At 37.7% G+C, this 18,118-nt stretch overlaps 1 protein-coding gene across 6 annotated transcripts in view; it reads right to left on the bottom strand.

Annotated features, from left to right (window-relative positions):
• Positions 1-1,401: 1,401 nt before the first annotated feature.
• IFT80 (intraflagellar transport 80) overlaps positions 1,402-18,118 on the bottom strand; it is a 129,904-nt gene continuing 113,187 nt past the window's right edge. For 5 of the 6 annotated variants that reach the window (XM_061417227.1, XM_061417219.1, XM_061417257.1 and 2 more), the window contains 2 exons: positions 10,005-10,128; positions 1,402-2,918 (listed from right to left, as the gene is read on the bottom strand). In XM_061417227.1, coding sequence (XP_061273211.1) covers positions 2,808-2,918; positions 10,005-10,128 — 235 coding nt within the window. In that variant the 3' untranslated portion in view covers positions 1,402-2,807. The remainder of the gene's footprint in view (positions 2,919-10,004; positions 10,129-18,118) is intronic. The other variant, XM_061417236.1, reaches the window with a different exon arrangement.

The raw sequence follows: 18,118 nt of genomic DNA, 5'->3' as shown, positions 1-18,118 counted from the left end.
TTCTGTTTCCTGACAAGATCAAATGGAAGCCCCAAGACATCCTGTCATACAATATGATGATGGATGGGGCTGACTATCAGACTGACTGGATGGGACCCCAGTAAATGTGTATCTTTGACTCTTATTTTTCAGGTTACATCAACCATAATGTTATGTGCTAGAATACTGGCGTTATTGGAAAGATAATGCCAGTGTTGATAATCAAATGTATTGGGACATTGAGTTTAAGAGCTTCCTATTCTTACCCCACATTGATTCCTCCAAATGTTGCTGTCAAGTCCCTTTTGCTATAAAAGATCCCATGATCAAAGACCAGGGAGTGGCCTAAGATGTAATAAAGGATGTATCCAGGCTTGGAGAGGGGTACTGGTATAGAGCTTCCAAAACCTTTGAAACTTTCTGAATGAAAGGAGTATCTTTGTTAATGCTAATGAACATGTACGGGGTGTGTGTGTGTGTGTGTGGGTGTGTGTGTGTGTGTTGGGGGAGGGGCATGACTAAAGAGCGTTAGGATAAGGGCTGGTCACCAGAAAAAACACATGATCAGAGGGCTAAAACTTTTAATCACCTGACCTCCAGAGAGAGGAAAGGGGCTAGAGGCTGAGTTCAATCAATGGTGCCTACATAATAAAACTCAGATACAAAATTCAGGACAGCAAGACCTAGCGGAGCTTCCTGGTTGGTGAACATACTGATGTGCTTGGGAGGATGATGGACATGCCTGGGTTCTATGAGGAGATGGTGTGGAAGCTCTGTGTCTCCATTTCTCCTGATGCCTCTCCTTCCTCCCAGGCCTCACTCTATGCAGCATCTCTTCCCTTTGGCTGTTCCTAAAGTGTATCTTTTATAGTAAAATTGTAACAGAAAATGTTTCAGTGAGTCCAGTGAGTCATTCTGGTCAATTATCAAACCTGAAGGGGGGTGGTAGGAATCCCCAAATTTTCAGCCGAGTCAGAAGGGTATGAGTATCCTAGGGTCCCCACTAGCAGACTGGCAACTGAAGAGTAATCTAGCTGAGGATCTTGCCCTTTAATTTGTGAGACCTACACTAACTCTGGGCTTACCAGGTGGCACTAATGGTAAAGAATCTGCCTGCCAGTACAGGAGACACAAGAGATGTGGGTTCAATCCCTGGGTCGTGAAGATCCCCTGGAGTAGGAAGTGGCAGTGGCAACCCACTCCAATATTCTTGTCTGGAAAATTCCATGGACAGAGGAACCTGGTGGGCTACAGTCCATGGGGTTATGAAGAGTCAGATGTGACTGGGCAACTGAGCACATTAACTCTGGGTATCAAGTTGGCTATCAGAGAATTGTTGTTAGAATGCAAAAATATTTCATTATATTTTTTGACTTTTAAAATTATAGTAAAATAAACATAAAATTTACCCTTCTGACCAGCTTTCTTTTTAAACTTTTTATTGTAATATAAGAAAACAAAATAAATGTATTTAAGTACAACTTACAAGTAAACCACTCAATCATATTTCACAAATTGAACACACCATTGTACCCAGCATCTGGATGAAGAACAGAACATTACAACATTTCAGCAAGGAAAAAGAATATGTTGAAAAGACAGGAACATTTTCATTTAAAAAAACTAAATATATTCATTAAAATGAGGGTGAGAGAGGGCATCATTTTCCCATGTATATGCACATGCTCACTCTACAAAGTACCATTTCCAAAAATGGTTTCATGGAAGAATTTCTAAGGATTATTTGTGCTATGTTAAAAAGCTTTTGTGGTAATAATAATTTGGGGACATACTGAATGAAAGCTAGTCAAATGGGTTGATAATTTAAGGAGATTTTCACAAAATTCAGACTCCAGAGTCTAGTGCCTAAACATTCTCAAGTCAGAAGAGGAATGAGAAAAATATTTCTTGCCTGTTCTAGATATATTTCTATAATTATAATAAAATAGATATAACAAAATTTACCATTTTGGCATTAAGTATATTCACAATGTTGGGCAACCATCACGACTATCACTTTCCAGAACTCATTCAAGCCAGACAGGAATTCTGAACTTATGAAATAATAGCTCCTCAATTTTCCCTCCCAACAGTCCCTGGCAACTACTGTTCTTTCTGTCTCAATGAACTTGTCTATTTTTATACCTCATGTAAGTGGGATTCTACAATATTTGACCTGTTGTGTCTGACTTCTTTCACTTAGCATGGTATTTTCAAGATTCATCCATGTATCAGAATTTCATTCTTTTCAAAGGCTGTATAATATTCCACTTTGTGTATACACCACATTTTGTTTATCCATTCATCTGCTGATGTATATCTTTTTTTGCCCACCACTTTAGTTTTGTGAATAATGTTGCTACGAACATATACAAGTATACATATTATTATATATTTTCATAAATCAATCTTCATTTTTTTGTTGTGTAAATAAACTTTTGGAGCACTTTACAATTTAGAGGTCAAATAGAAATGAATGATAACATAAATTTTAAAGAGTCCAGTGTTTTATTATTAGCATTAACATTTGTTCATACTGAAGATTCAGGGATAAAATAATGGACAGAAAACTAGGATGTAAGCATATGACATGGATGTATCATAAGTATATAGGAACATTTGCTAATTATTGTGCTAAAAAGATAAAAGATGAAATTACAGTAATTATTTTGTGCTCAGTCTTTCTGAATGTACTTTTGGTATTAAATACACAGCAAGTGCTTATACTTGGAGATTCTGCCTTTTTCTTTAGCAATGAAAACATGCTTATCCTTGATTAATCAGACTCAGTTTCAAAAGGTAAAACTTCTTAAAGGTAATCATGACATTTAGTGCTTTAGACCAGTACTCTTGGTGGGCTGGCTGCCAGATGACCGCTCTCGCTCTTTAGTAATTTCCATCTCAATTTTGGCTTTGATTTTCTCCCAGTCTATTTGGAGCTGTGGTAGAAGAAAAGAAGAAATGCACATATAGAGTATAAGACCTTTTTATTTAATCCAAAGTAGCTAAGAGTAAACAAAAATAGAATGTATGACTTTCAAAACATTAGAGAAAGACAGTGGGAAAGAAAAGTTAAGAAGAAATAATGCTCCCTCGCAAATGACATAGCGTTAAATAATTCCTACTAGAACAATTATCACCATAAAAAGCAAAGACTTTCACTGTGATGCAAAAGACCAAAATCTAGTTGTAGTTATTTATAAAAAGTACATCTCAACTATGGTACCCTAGGATTCTGCTCAGGTACAAGGTGGAAAGGGCAGGTAAGGTGGGTTGCTCTCCTCCAAACAAGAGGGAAATGGACAGAGCCCTGGCCATCAGGCCATGTTTCAAGTGCATCAACACTTCAGCACTCTTATACTGAGGTTTCCATCAGGAACCTAGCTATGAAGAAAGATAGGGGAGCATCTGCTTCACCAGAGCATACTCTGCAAAGGGGCTCCTTTGCAACAACTCTTAAAATAATATGAAGACTTGGTGGTAAGACAATGATGAAAAGATATTAGATGAAACAGTGGGAGAACAAGGTTGAAAGACAACTAAAAAGAATAACTGTAAAGTGATAATATTTATATCTGTTTCAGGTCAACCACTGATCCCCACCAAGATCCAGCCCTGCCCCTCCACTATATCCCACTAAAGCAACAGACTTGGTGTTAGGAGTGGACTCTACCCTAAGTCCCACAAACAAGTTCTTTTGGAAAAAGCATTCAGATTTTTTTTTTTTTTATAAGTCTGGAGATCACTAACTTATGTGTGTCCTCTCTCAGGCAAGACATGGGAAAAAATGGGGTCCCAGCTTAAACTTAACTCTGATTTACTTTGAAATAAACCCAAACTCCTAGACTGAACCAAAAGTAAATAGGTTTTCACCTCCATGTAGGGGAGCTGAGTAGAATAAGCAGTATTAAAGCAGATTGGGGTGATATGTGCTGCTTGAACAGATTTATCTTAAGTAACTGAGACTAATTTAACCTTAACACAAGACTTCGTGCCTCTTTTATTTTGTGCTGGAAGTAGGTAGAATTAAGTATTTGGTTCTTTTTTATGCCAAAATCCTTTCTCTAATTTCTGTGTAGTAATTTGTGGATATTATTGGTCACCTTTATTAAGATAATCATTCCACATATTTGTCTATAATATATAAAATGGATGAATTAAAAGAATCCTTCTTACTCATAGAAGATGAATGTCTGTGCTAAGATGCAAGTGACAATTCAATGAAAGGCAGAGCAAATGTTAGGTTATTTGAAAGGCTCATTTTTCAATCTGGCCAGAACCTGATGTTTTTTTAAATGGCAGAACATTCATCTAAGAAAACATTTCAAAGAGAAAGACAAAACTTGATGAATACCTTGTCCTTCTTCCAGCTTTAAATGACTTACATATGTTTCTTGAATCAGTCACAATAAAACCATGTATCGATGATAAACTAAACAACTGTTGCTTGGCTTCACCAGAAGTATATCAAGTAGACTGATGACATCTATATTAGTTACTTGTTATAGTACAAGTGAGGGTGTCAGTTGATAGCTATCCTACTGAAAATAAATGTTTCACTTTCACTCTGGCATCTGTCCAGTTTTAGAACAATGGTCTGATAATTTAGTCTCTGGAATAGAGTATTTTTAATAGTGGGTTTCAGATAAGGATGTACTCATGACAGCTGTCAAGTGACTTCTATGTTAAAACACATCCTTTTCTCTTCCAGAGAGTGTTAATACTCTTTGGCACTTTTTTCTAGTCCTGAGCCAGTCAATTCTTTATATTCACATAGAAGTAATTTCAAAATCATATCAAATGGCTCTCCATCCTCTACCCCATCTCTCTTACTCTCAACTGAAAAATCAGCTTCCTACTTTAGAGAGAATATAGTAACCATTAGGTAGAATTCACTTAATTTCCTTCCTTTCACAAAAGTAGGTACATCTGTACCCACGCCTATCTCTTTCCCTTCTGTCTCAGGCCAGCATCTTCACACAAGTCCCTGATCTTATCTCAGACTCCTTTAGGACATCAACCTTCAATTATTACCTACATATTTCAATTTCCTTCTCTTCACTGGCTGCTCCTTCCATCCTTCCTTCTCTATTCTGTCTCCCCACAAGCTACTACCTTCATTCTTCTTTTCATTCCCGACTCTCATCCTCTTCCCAGACCACTGTGATATAACTGTGTTCCCACCATACTTCAGAAACTTCACTAACACCACCATTAAGTGTTTTAATTCCTCATCCTATATACCTTCTCTATATGACTCAGTTACTCATTCAACGAATATTTAATGTTCACTCTATGCCAAGGATTGCTCTAGGTACATGGATTTAGCAGTGAATAAAAAGATAAAAATCACTGTCTTTATAGAGACATAAACAGAGACAAATGAGAGTGGTAAGAGTTTCAGAAACAGGGGAGGGAGACAGTACCAAGGGAGGAGTTGGGGGGATTAGTGCTGAACTTCAGATAGAGTGATCAGAGAAAGTTTTCTCCCCGAGAAAATTGAAAATTAATGACGTGAAAATCTGAAGATTAATGAGTATATCTGGGGAAGAGCACCTAACAGAGGAAGAAAAAAGCCTTGATGTAGAAGCATCCCCTGGACCTTGCTGATTCCATTCCAGCTCTTCAAAATCTCTCTCAGTATATCCTTCCCTTCTGGTTTCTGCTCTCCTTTCTAAATGTCCTCAATCTTTTTTCTTTCTTTTTCTTCTATATCCTTCTCCTTGGTACCCTCTTCACTTTTAGCATTCACTGGGGTTCCAAACACAGCTTTTTCATACTTTCCCTAAGAGATCTCATCAACTCACATAGCTTCAACTATACCTAAATTGTCATGATCATAGATTTATTCATCTAGCCCTTATTCTTCCTTTATCAACACCCTTTGATGTTCACATTGATATTTCCAACTGCCCACTAGACATCTCCACCTAGATAGGGTCTATCCCACAGGAACTTCTAATGCAAAAAATGGCCTATTTTCATGTATTCAAACTAAAGAAAGGTCCACAACTCATATATGCTCATGTTCCTCCACTAGTCACCCATGGTACGAATGCTGAAGTTGTTCTCAAATGCCTTGACTTACCTCACTGCTCTCCTCCCACCTCTAACTACAATGTTTTATTAATTTTTCTGATTTTTTTTTCTTACATTAATCTTACCCTTTCCATCTCCTGGTGAAACTATTATAGTAACTGGCCTCCTGGTCATCACCCTCACCTCCAAACCATCTTCCACCTAAGAAGCTATCTTTCAAGTCATTCTCTTGATTACAAACCTTCAAGTCTTTGCATTGCCTTCATTATGAAATCTGTTAGCACAATATTAAGATGCTTCAATGTCTGGTCCCATCAATATTCCAGTCACTCAGAACCCAAGGCACCCCCTCTGTACTCCTTCACCATTCTTTCAAGACCCCATGCATTTGCTCTTATTATCATATCCTTTGACTGACTGACAAAAACCCTACTCAAGATAATTTTGTGGAAAAAATAAAGAAATTAAAACTAACAAATGCTAAGTATATAATTTCCAAATGGGGAAGGAAACAGGATAATTTGTGAAAAATTCTAAGTTTCCATTTCTACTTAGAAATTGGGATTTTTAAAATGGAAAAGTGATCATGTCACTTCCATTCAGTATCTTTACATTAATCTTAGGGTAAATCCAACTTACCTAATGTGCCCTATGAAACTCTCAGGTCAACCTCCCCTTTGCTCATCATTCTTAACCACTTCAGAGCCTTCCCTATCCTGGAATGTGTCCATCCCCACACCCTGTCCCCTCGATTGGTTTCTACCCATCCTTCAGAGTTCAGCTCTAACATCATTTGCTTTCCTTTGAAAAATCTTTACTGATACCCCCATTCTAGGTCAGGCTCCACATTCATAAAGTCTTATAGCACTATAGACACTACCTTCAAAGCTATTATCGCAAATGAAATTAACAATTAACTATATAATTATTTTTGGCCTCTATTTGAATACAAATTTCAAAGGGTCAGTGTCTGCCAGGTTTGCTATTATATCCCAACCACCAAGAAGAATACATTGTCTGCAGGAGGTACTCAGTAAATACTGAATGAATGAGAGATCACTAATTATCCAGGAAATGAGCTACCACTTAATCTCTCACTATTTTCTCTCCTATTTATCATTCCTTTTTTCTTTCTCCTAGCATAATGTTTAAACATTTCCTGGCTCCTCTACTCTTCTTTTTGCACAGAGTATGTATTCAGTGAACTGAATGTATTCCTCAGGTGGATTTTATTTGCCAGACTAATGAATTCTCTTACAAACACTAGTTGAACACCACTGTAGACCAGGTATAATGACTCTGATGGAGTTCTTAGAAGACAGTACACCTTGTATAGATCTCAGATTTCCACATTTTAAACTAGAAAGGCCCAAATAACATTTCAGGGCTCATAAATATGAATGTATGTCAAGCCTCACTTCTTATAAACTTTTATGTTATGCATTGTGAAGCCATTTGAATTCACCAGCTATCTATAATAAATTTTTCAAGGTTTACAAAAATGATCTTTTTCTATTCAATTCTTAGTTCTGAAATAAAAAGTTTTTATAATCACAATTTTGGTTAAGAAATGTTAAGTCAAAGATTATTTTCATCTTAGTTCACTTCAGTTCAGTTCAGTCACTCAGTCATGTCCAACTCTTTGCGACCCCATGAACCGCAGCACACCAGGCCTCCCTGTCCATCACCAACTCCCAGAGTCCACCCAAACCCATGTCCATTGAGTCGGTGATGCCATCCAACCATTTCAGCCTCTGTCGTCCCCTTCTCCTCCTGCCCTCAATCTTTCCCAGCATCAAGGTCTTCTCAAATGAGTCAGCTCTTTGCATCAGGTGGCCAAAGTACTGGAGTTTCAGCTTCAACATCAGTCCTACCAATGAACACCCAGGACTGATCTCCTATAGGATGGACTGGTTGGATCTCTTTGCAATCCAAGGGACTCTCAAGAGTCTTCTCCAACACCACAGTTCAAAAGCATCTATTCTTCGGCTTTTATTTAAGATTTTCATCTTAAAATACTGTTTTATGATTTCTAGTTAACTTCCAAATTACATTTATGAAGACAAGTTGGAAACTAGAACATGGTGCCATAGGGAGTCAAAAAACAGCAAACAAAATACCCAAGAAAAGTCATGTTGTTCTGATTATCCCATTTTGAACATTTCAGCTACTCTTATGATTGAAGTATTAACATGTTATTTATAGTTGAATACATATATATTGAAAAAGAGGATAAGAGTTTTAAGTTTTCAGAATCTGAAATATAACTTTGAGGTAAAAACTATATTTTCCATGTCCTCAAAAGCACCTAATGTGAACACAGTGAAAAAAATATTGATAATAATATGATGAAGAGGAAGCAGAGTAGTATTAATTTGCTTCAAAATTATATAGTAAAGGAAATTTAAAGTGGGTGCTCATTTTCAACATAATGTCATATTTTCAAAACAGACAAAAGAGATTAGCTGACCAATGATTTTCTGGGCTGTTCTGCACCATAGTGGTGGTGGCTGCTGTCATATTCTGTGAATTAAAAAGTACAGCCCTCAGAGCTCTTACGGAAGGCTAATAGCCCAAACAATTCATTTCTGAATCAAACAAAAAAAATTGTGAAGCTTCTATAAAATATGTCCCTTTCTACCAAGAAACCCACAACTGTGTCTATCCTGGATCCAGATGAAGTTACACTGCAGAACTAAGAATAGCTCCAAAGTCTTCATTACCCTGAAAACTGTCCTGAAGTCCAAAAATGTGACTCATGACACTCGATATTCTACATATAGCAAATGGATAATGTATTTAGTAGGTACCTCTCTCTACATCCTCTTTCCTCTTCCAAAGAGGACAGGTTAATATATTTTACCCACCCCCACAATGAAGCAGAACATTCCGAGAAACACTCCCACAGGGTCTATGAAAGAAAGTGAAAGTGTTAGTCGCTCAGTCGTGTTCAACTCTTTGCGACCCCATGGACTGTAGCCCACCAGGCTCCTCTGTCCAAGGGATTCGCCAGGCAAGAATACTGGAGTGGGTAGCCATTCCCTTCTCCGGGGGATCTTCCCAACCCAGGGGTCAAACCTGGGTCTCCTCCATTGCAGGCAGATTCTTTACCATCTGAGCCACCAGGAAAGCCCCTACGTGGTCTATAAGCTCCATGAAGACAAGCCATGTCTGATTCAACACCTAGTGTGGTGCCTAATCCAGACTGAGTACTTATAAACACATTTTGAATATATGAATGCCTAAAAGGATAAGGAAATCAACTAGTTTGCAGAGCTGGGAGAAAGGTTAGCCCTGTCTTGGGTTTACAAATTGGATCTCCCATGGCTAGAAGTGAGCTCTATTTCTGCCATTTGAATCTAGAAGTATCTGGGCAGGTGGCCACAATCATTTCTGTTCTAGGCATGGCTCGCCTTGTGTGCTGGTATGTACTAGAATGGCTTTTTTCCTAACTGGATTGACAAAACCTTAAGTTCTGGTAGGAACTTAAGAGGCAAAGGGTCAGCTTTCTTTGGTTCTAGGTGGTGAAGTCTACGCAGGCGAGGCACCTCTTTAAGTGCAAGCAGGCTCCCTAGAATCTGCAAAGTGACAAAGTATCCAACTTCTGGCCACTGCCCTCTGTGCTTATTCCCCTGGAACAGAAAGGGCAGCTGGTGGAAGGCAAAATTCAGGAAGCCTTTAGGAAGGCAAAATTAGAAGCCTTTATCCTCACATTTTATGTTGTTTATCTAAAAATATCAGTTAGGACACAAACTTAACATAAATTGGAAACTGTAAGAACAGACTTGAGTTAAGCAAAACATGGCTATAAGAGTCCAGAAAAATATTCTGTAATATAATTATATAGTCAAAATAAAACTGCAACATTGAAAGACAAGAAGCAGTTATTTTTAGAGATTACGGTAGGAAAGTTATTCAATTTTGTCTCATTGAGACAAATAACATATAAAGCATATAATTATTATCAAATACTGCATAATACTTACACCTTCTGCATACTGCAGGTATCGTTTATTAGTTTCCTGTTTACCAAATGTCTCCAAAAATTTTTGACGGTAAGCAAGAACTGTGTCAACATGTGTTTTGTATTTTACAGCCAATTCAAGAGCCCTATAATGAGAAATAAAATGTTATCAGCACTGATATGTTGACTTCTATGGGCAGTGGAGTTCTGGGGTGAGAGGGTGGGATGCTCTGTTTTTCCCTCTACTCATTCTTCAATATGAAAGGTATGTCATAGCCCCTACCTTATCCATCTTGTAAATTTCTATTTATACTTCAGGGTCCAGCCCAAACATGATCTATTCTCCTTGACCAGCTCTTCCTGGAGAAATAAATGACCATTACATCTTTCTGTGCTACAGAACATTCCTTACATACTATTATTATAGTCCTGTTCACAGTGTATTGTAACTATTATGAATTTGTTCCTTGAATTAACCTATACATTTATTAAAGGGAGATGTGGGTTTCATTTCTCTTTGGTGAGTATTACTGAGTAGATGTATGGTAAATGCTCATTGAAAAGTTCACTGAAATCGTAAGAAAATTCAAGTGAATTGCCCAAAGTAAGGGTTCAACTATCCTGACCATTTTATAAGTCTGTAATGAACACAAGTGAAGACTCTACACATGGACATCACCAGATGGTCAACACTGAAATCAGATTGATTATACTCTTTGCAGCCAAAGATGGAGAAGCTCTTTACAGTCAGCAAAAACAAGACCAGGAGCTGACTGTGGCTCAGATCATGAACTCCTTATTGCCAAATTCAGACTTAAATTGAACAAAGTAGGGAAAACCACTAGACCATTCAGGTACGACCTAAATCAAATCCCTTATGATTATACAGTGGAAGTGAGAAATAGATTTAAGGGACTAGCTCTGATAGACAGAGTGCCTGATGAACTATGGACGGACGTTCGTGACATTGTACAAGAGACAGGGATCAAGACCATCCCCGTGGAAAAGAAATGCAAAAAAGCAAAATGGCTGTCTGAGGAGGCCTTACAAATAGCTGTGAAAAGAAGAGAAGCGAAAAGCAAAGGAGAAAAAGAAAGATATTCCAATTTGAATGCAGAGTTCCAAAGAATAGCAAGGAGAGATAAGAAAGCCTTCCTCAGCGATCAATGCAAAGAAATAGAGAAAAACAACAGAATGGGAAAGACTAGAGATCTCTTCAAGAAAATTAGAGATAGCAAGGGAAAATTTCATGCAAAGATGGGCTTGATAAAGGACAGAAATGGTATGGACCTAACAGAAGCAGAAGATATTAAGAAGAGGTGGCAAGAATACACAGAAGAACTTACAAAAAAGATCTTCATGACCCAGATAATCACAATGGTGTGATCACTCACCTAGAGCCAGACATCCTGGAATGTGAAGTCAAGTGTGCCTTAGGAAGCATCACTACGAACAAAGCTAGTGGAGGTGATGGAATTCCAGTTGAGCTATTTCAAATCCTGGAAGATGATGCTGTCAAAGCGCTGCACTCAATATGCCAGCAAATTTGGAAAACTCAGCAGTGGCCACAGGACTGGAAAAGGTCAGTTTTCATTCCAATCCCAAAGAAAGGCAATGCCAAAGAATGCTCAAACTACCGCACAAGTGCACTCATCTCACATGCTAGTAAAGTAATGCTCAAAATTCTCCAAGCCATGCTTCAGCAATACTTGAACTGTGAACTTCCAGATGTTCAAGCTGGTTTTAGAAAAGGCAGAGGAACCAGAGATCAAATTGCCAACATCTGCTGGATCACTGAAAAAGCAAGAGAGTTCCAGAAAAACATCTATTTCTGCTTTATTGACTATGCCAAAGCCTTTGACTGTGTGGATCACTATAAACTATGGAAAATTCTTCAAGAGATGGGAATACCAGACCACCTGACCTGTCTCTTGAGAAACCTGTATGTAGGTCAGGAAGCAACAGTTAGAACTGGACATGGAATAACAGACTGGTTCCAAATAGGAAAAGGACTACGTCAAGGCTGTATATTGTCACCCTGCTTATTTAACTTCTATGCAGAGTACATCATGAGAAACGCTCAGCTGAAAGAAGCACAAGCTGGAATGAAGACTGCCGGGAGAAATATCAATAAATTCAGATATGCAGAAGACACCACCCTTTTGGGAAAGTGAAGAGGAACAAAAAGCCTCTTGATGAAAGTGAAAGAGGAGAGTGAAAAAGTTGGCTTAAAGCTCAACATTCAGAAAATGAAGATCATGGCATCTGGTCCCATCACTTCATGGCAAATACATGGGGAAACAGTGGAAACAGTGTCAGACCTTATTTTGGGGGCTCCAAAATCACTGCAGATGGTGACTGCAGCCATGAAATTAAAAGACGCTTACTCCTTGGAAGGAAAGTTATGACCAACCTAGATAGCATATTGAAAAGCAGAGACATTACTTTGCCAACAAAGGTCCGTCTAGTCAAGGCTATGGTTTTTCCAGTGGTCATGTGTGGATGTCAGAGTTGGACTGTGAAGAAAGCTGAGCGCCGAAGAATTGATGCTTTTGAACTGTGGTGTTGGAGAAGACTCTTGAGAGTCCCTTGGACTGCAAGGTGATCCAACTGGTCCATCCTAAAGGAGATCAGTCCTGGGTGTTCTTTGGAAGGACTGATGCTAAAGCTGAAACTCCAATACTTTGGCCACCTCATGCGAAGAGCTGACTCATTGGAAAAGACCCTGATGCTGGGCCTTCCCAGCAGACACGATCGAGCGACTGAACTGAACTGAATGAATTTATTCTGTTCAATATTTAACTAAATACTGATATCCTTACATTTTTAGCATAGCAAATTAAAAATATTAGTATTATGAAAATAAAATTTGAGGATAAAAGTCTGACAAAATGCCTTTTGCCATCTGGTTCTTCAGTTCAGTTCAGTTCAGTCGCTCAGTCATGTCCAACTCTTTGCAAACCCATGAATTGCAGCATGCCAGGCCTCCCTGTCCATCACCATCTCCCGGAGTTCACTCAAACTCATGTTCATCGAGTTGGTGATGCCATCCAGCCATCTCATCCTCTGTCGTCCACTTTTCCTCCTGCCCACAATCCCTCCCAGCATCAGAGTCTTAGAAAAAGTTAAAAGCCATTTAAATTTTATAATCCAATTAATATCTATTTATCTATGTAACTAAGTTATTTTTAAGGTAATATTTTATTTAAATAGCAGATAAGAACTAAATTAACCACTAAAATCAGAGGTATAACACCAAAGGCATAAAATCTATATATTGATAATACAGAGGGAGATGAAAATATTATTCCGCAGTTCCAAATCTGTTTTTGCATGTAGGTTTTGGACAGCACTCAGCCCATCATCTTATGCATAACTCATATCAGTTGAGCCAGGAACAACCTACTACAGTATAGCTCTCCTACACTGCTCACTGGATTTTTTTAAATTGTAAAAATATGACAACACATTTACAGGAGACTTGGAAAATACAGAACAAGGTGACATATAGCTCCATTATATATTACAATTAGTTTTTTAAGTAAATAAAGATTTTTTTGTTGGAGTTTCAATATCGAACTCTCAAAAATTAATAGAATGAATATACAGAGAAATAGAAGGATAGTAGTAGGAAAGCACTAAGAACAAATTCAACATACGATTTATACAATTTTCACACAACATATACTGTTCATTGTTCCCATGTATGGGAAATGATCATCATAATAATCAGAGTATAATTTTTCTCAAGTTGTCTTGCTTTCTAATATGCCATATGACTTTGAAATAGGCGGTCACAGTATATCAGAGCCAACTATTATAAACTTGTTTTTTTAGACAACTAGAATTTTCTCAACATGGGATTGCTTAGCAGGAAAATCTGTTTGGTTCTTGACATGCTTCGGTTTGACATAAATAGTAACTTTAAAAAGTATTTTAGATATTATGTGTGTATTAACTGATGAATAACAAATGAGAGATATTAAAGATAGTAAGAAAAATTATGAATATAAGTCATATATAATATAAATGATAATGCCAAAGTCTAGTACAATGATTTCTTATAAAAATATATTGGCCCAAACAATATTGCTAAATGCAAGGGTCAATATTTGCTACCCACCACAAACTCCTCACAAAGTTTCCTTATTTCTCTGTGACTTTAAGTCTTTCAGAGAGAAAAAAAAAGATACAGAGAAAAAAAATGTAGAGGTACTAGAATATAGAGGTACAAAAGCAGAAAACCAGAGCAGGCAAAAAACAATTTATAGAGGCTCAAAAGAAGAGAAACAGAAGTAAAGATGCCTTAACTCGTCTAAGCCTCTCTCATTTTATCCCCCTCTGATTCCAGTGGGGTACGATGGGTGGAGACTCCAGTGAACCACCTCTTTGGCATCTTAGAGTTCCATTTCCCATTATCTCTTTATGATTATACAGGACAGGGGAAGGAATTCTGGATTGCACAAAATGAAGAGTTCTAAGCAGGAAGTACATAAGCATCTGGTTTGGGGCTTTCCAAAAATTCCAAAGAGATACTTTGTTATGGAACATCAATAAATTTAATTATGTAGAAGGTATAGAATATGATGTCTAATCCTGCATTTAGATACTAGATACTAAGTACTATCTATTATAATAGTTATTATTAGTATTATAAAATATGTATTAATTATCTGACTGAAAACAATGCTAAAGGTAAACAGTCAAATGATATGTGCTATTGTAAATGCCTCTAAAAGCACACCCTGGGTAACAAATGTCTCTCTACCACATTTAAGAGGGAATTTACTCCAAATTATGTAAGAGTTACGGGAACAGTATGTTTCTAGCTTTAAAATGGTTATTTGGCAATGAAACAAATTTAACATTAGATTATGGGGCTGGAAAAAATCCATGTATCCTCTCTGATTTTAAATAGAAGGAAGTTATATAAAAAGATGTTATAACTTCAGAGTATAATTTTTGCATAACTTGAATGAAGCAAAATTACTTTATGTAAGTGGTATAAGTAAAAGAAACTATTTTTATTAGTACTTACATAAAGGATCAATATGCATACATGGAGTTTCTAGTTTCTACCTCTCTTAACTTGCTTTTTAAAACAGACCACCACCAAATGTCCAGGGGGAACGGCACATGGATAACTTGCATATCTATAGCCCTCAAGGGCTGCATCTTAGTAAATTGCAGGCAATTTTCAAATTCAAATATAAATGATAGCAGCACAAAGCAGCAAGATGATGCTTCTCAAATAGAATAACACATATTAACAAAGTAAAATCTGTTCCCAGGCTTCCCCAGAGGTCTAGTGGTTAAAAATCCATCTGTCAATGCAGGGGACATGGGTTCAATCCTTGCTCTGTGAAGACCCCACATGCCACAAGGCAGCTAAGTCTGTGCACCATAACTGCTGATCCTGTGCTCTAGAGTCCACAAGCTGCAACTCTTGAGCCCACATTCCAAAATTACTGAAGTTCGTACTCTAGATCCTGCGGTCTGCAACAAAAGAAGCCACTGCAATGAGAAGCCCTCATAATGCAACTAGAGCGTAGCCCCTGCTCTCCACAACTAGAAAAAGTTCTAGTGCAGCAATGAAGAATCAGCGTAGCCAATTAAAAAAAAAAAAAGTTTTCTTCTAAAGTATGTAAATAAATATGGAAATTCAAGGATCCTAAAAGGATTTATATTTAAGGATATATTTATCAGCCAATACTTAAATTCTATCATTCTAGAATTTTGGCAGGATAGAATTAGAATATCACCATAACTGATTAACGGATCAGAGCAAAAACTGTCAATAGCTAACGTCACAAAAAAGACAGATGGCCAGTTATTACAGAAACACACATAATACCAATTCTGACGGATCCTTACCAAAAAGAAGGAAAAATTTTAATCTAAACCTAATCAAGTTTCTACGGCTTTCTAGGTGGCTTAGTGGTAAAGAACCCACCTGGCCAATGCAGGAGCTGCGGGAGCCCCAGGAGACATGGGTTCTATCCCTGGGCTAGGGAGATCCCATGGAGGAGAAAATGGCAACCCACTCCAGTATTCCTGCCCAGAGAATCCCATGGACAGAGGAGCCTGGTGGGCACGATTGAGCATGCAGGTATGTATGTCATCAAGTTTCTACATTCAATACCAATTCACAGCTAATTCAGGGGCAAAGGAACATGTTAAGTGATACCACAAAGATGCAATCAACAAAGTCTAGATTATAAGAAATTCTCAAAAAAAAAAAAAAAAAAAGTAGTTCTCTAAGCCCAAATAAAATACAAAAAACAAATAGAAGAATCTATAGATTTAAAGAAACTTAAGACTGCATCAACCAATCACAATGCATGTATCTTTTCTGGATACTACATCAAACAACATAAAGCAAAACAAAACATATATAAGACAAACAGAGAAATAAGAATACTGAATAGAATTATTATTAATTTTAAAGGTGTGATCATAATATTATGGTTGGATTAAAAAAACCCTTTAAGATACATACTGAAATATTCATAGATAAAATAATATGATGACTGGGATCTGCCTTTAAACAATGGTGGGTAGGGATTACTCACAAGTCACTAACTGTGAAGCTGAGTGATGGGTACATGGATATTCATTATACTGTTCTATTTTTATATATGTTTGAAATTTTCCATAAAGAGTAGCTTTTAAATTTCATCTTTTTTGCCCCTTCCTGATCTCTTTTGCTGAATCCTCCTCTTCAACCAGACCATTAAACGTTCAATTCAGAAGAAATCTGCCTGCTGCCTTCTTTTCTTTTTCCTTCTTTAAATTCTAGTAGGTACCCATCACTCAGCTTCAACAGTCCTAGAAGTCTTAGTTTATGAGACCTATTATTTACTCACTCCCAGGGAAACAGAGAAATACACGTGGCAAAAAAACACATAAGCTTTCTTTTTCCCTAACCATGTGTTGCTTGTAGGGACTGAACTCGCACCATGGCAGTGAAAAAATAAGATCTTTTATAAAAAGTCACCATCCATATAGACAGGCACGCAAAAAGTCTATTGTTAATCAGTTAATCACATAATTTTATCATCCTGTGTTTGAATATCATTGTTTAGTTCAGTTCAGTTCAGTCCCTCAGTCATGTCCGACTCTTAGCAACCCCACGGACTGCAGCATGCCAGGCTTCCCTCTCCATCACCAACTCACGGAGTTTACTCAAACTCATGTCCATTGAGTCTGTGATGCCATCCAACCATCTCACCCTCTGTCGTCCCCTTCTCCTCCCACCTTCAATCTTTCCCAGCATCAGGGTCTTTTCAAATGAGTCAGTTCTTCGCATCATATGGCCAAAATATTGGAGTTTCAGCATCAGTCCTTCCAATGAATATTCAGGACTGATTTCCTTTAGGATGGACTGGTTGAGTCTCCTTGCAGTCCAAGGGACTCTCAAGAGTCTCATCCAACACCACAGTTCAAAGGCATCAATTTCGGTGCTCAGCTTTGTTTATAGTCCAACTCTTGCCTTCATACATGACCACTGGAAAAACCATAGCTTTGACTAGATGGACCTTTGTTGGCAAAGTAATGTCTCTGTTTTCTAATATGCTGTCTAGGTTGGTCATAACTTTTCTTCCAAGAAGCAAGTGTCTTTTAATTTCACAGCTGCAGTCACTATCTGCAGTGATTTTGGAGCCCAAGAAAATAAAGTCTGTCATTGTTTTCATTGTTTCCCCATCTATTTCTCATGAAGTGATGGGACCAGATGCCATGATCTTCGTTTTCTGAATGTTGAGCTTTAAGCCAACTTTTTCTCTTTCCTCTTATCAAGAGGCTCTTTAGTTCTTCTTCACTTTCTGCCTTAAATGTGGTGTCATCTGCATATCTGAAGTTATTGAGATTTCTCCTGGGAATCCTGATTCCAGCTTGTGCTTCATCCAGTCCAACATTTCTCATGATGTACTCTGCATATATGTTAAATAAGCAGGGTGACAATATATAGCCTTGATGTACTCCTTTCCTGATTAGGAACCAGTCTGTTGTTCCATGTCCAGTTTTAACTGTTGCTTCCTGACCTGCATACAAATTTCTTAGGAGGTTCATGACATTGTGCAGGAGGCAGGGATCAAGACCATCCCCAAGAAAAAGAAGTGCAAAAAGGCAAAATGG

This window comes from Bos javanicus, chromosome 1, assembly GCF_032452875.1.
Source record: "Bos javanicus breed banteng chromosome 1, ARS-OSU_banteng_1.0, whole genome shotgun sequence".
In the NCBI taxonomy this organism is placed as follows: Eukaryota; Metazoa; Chordata; class Mammalia; order Artiodactyla; family Bovidae; genus Bos; species Bos javanicus.
The sequence above is the reverse complement of the archived record's forward strand: the minus strand, read 5'-3'. Positions and strand labels throughout refer to the sequence as shown.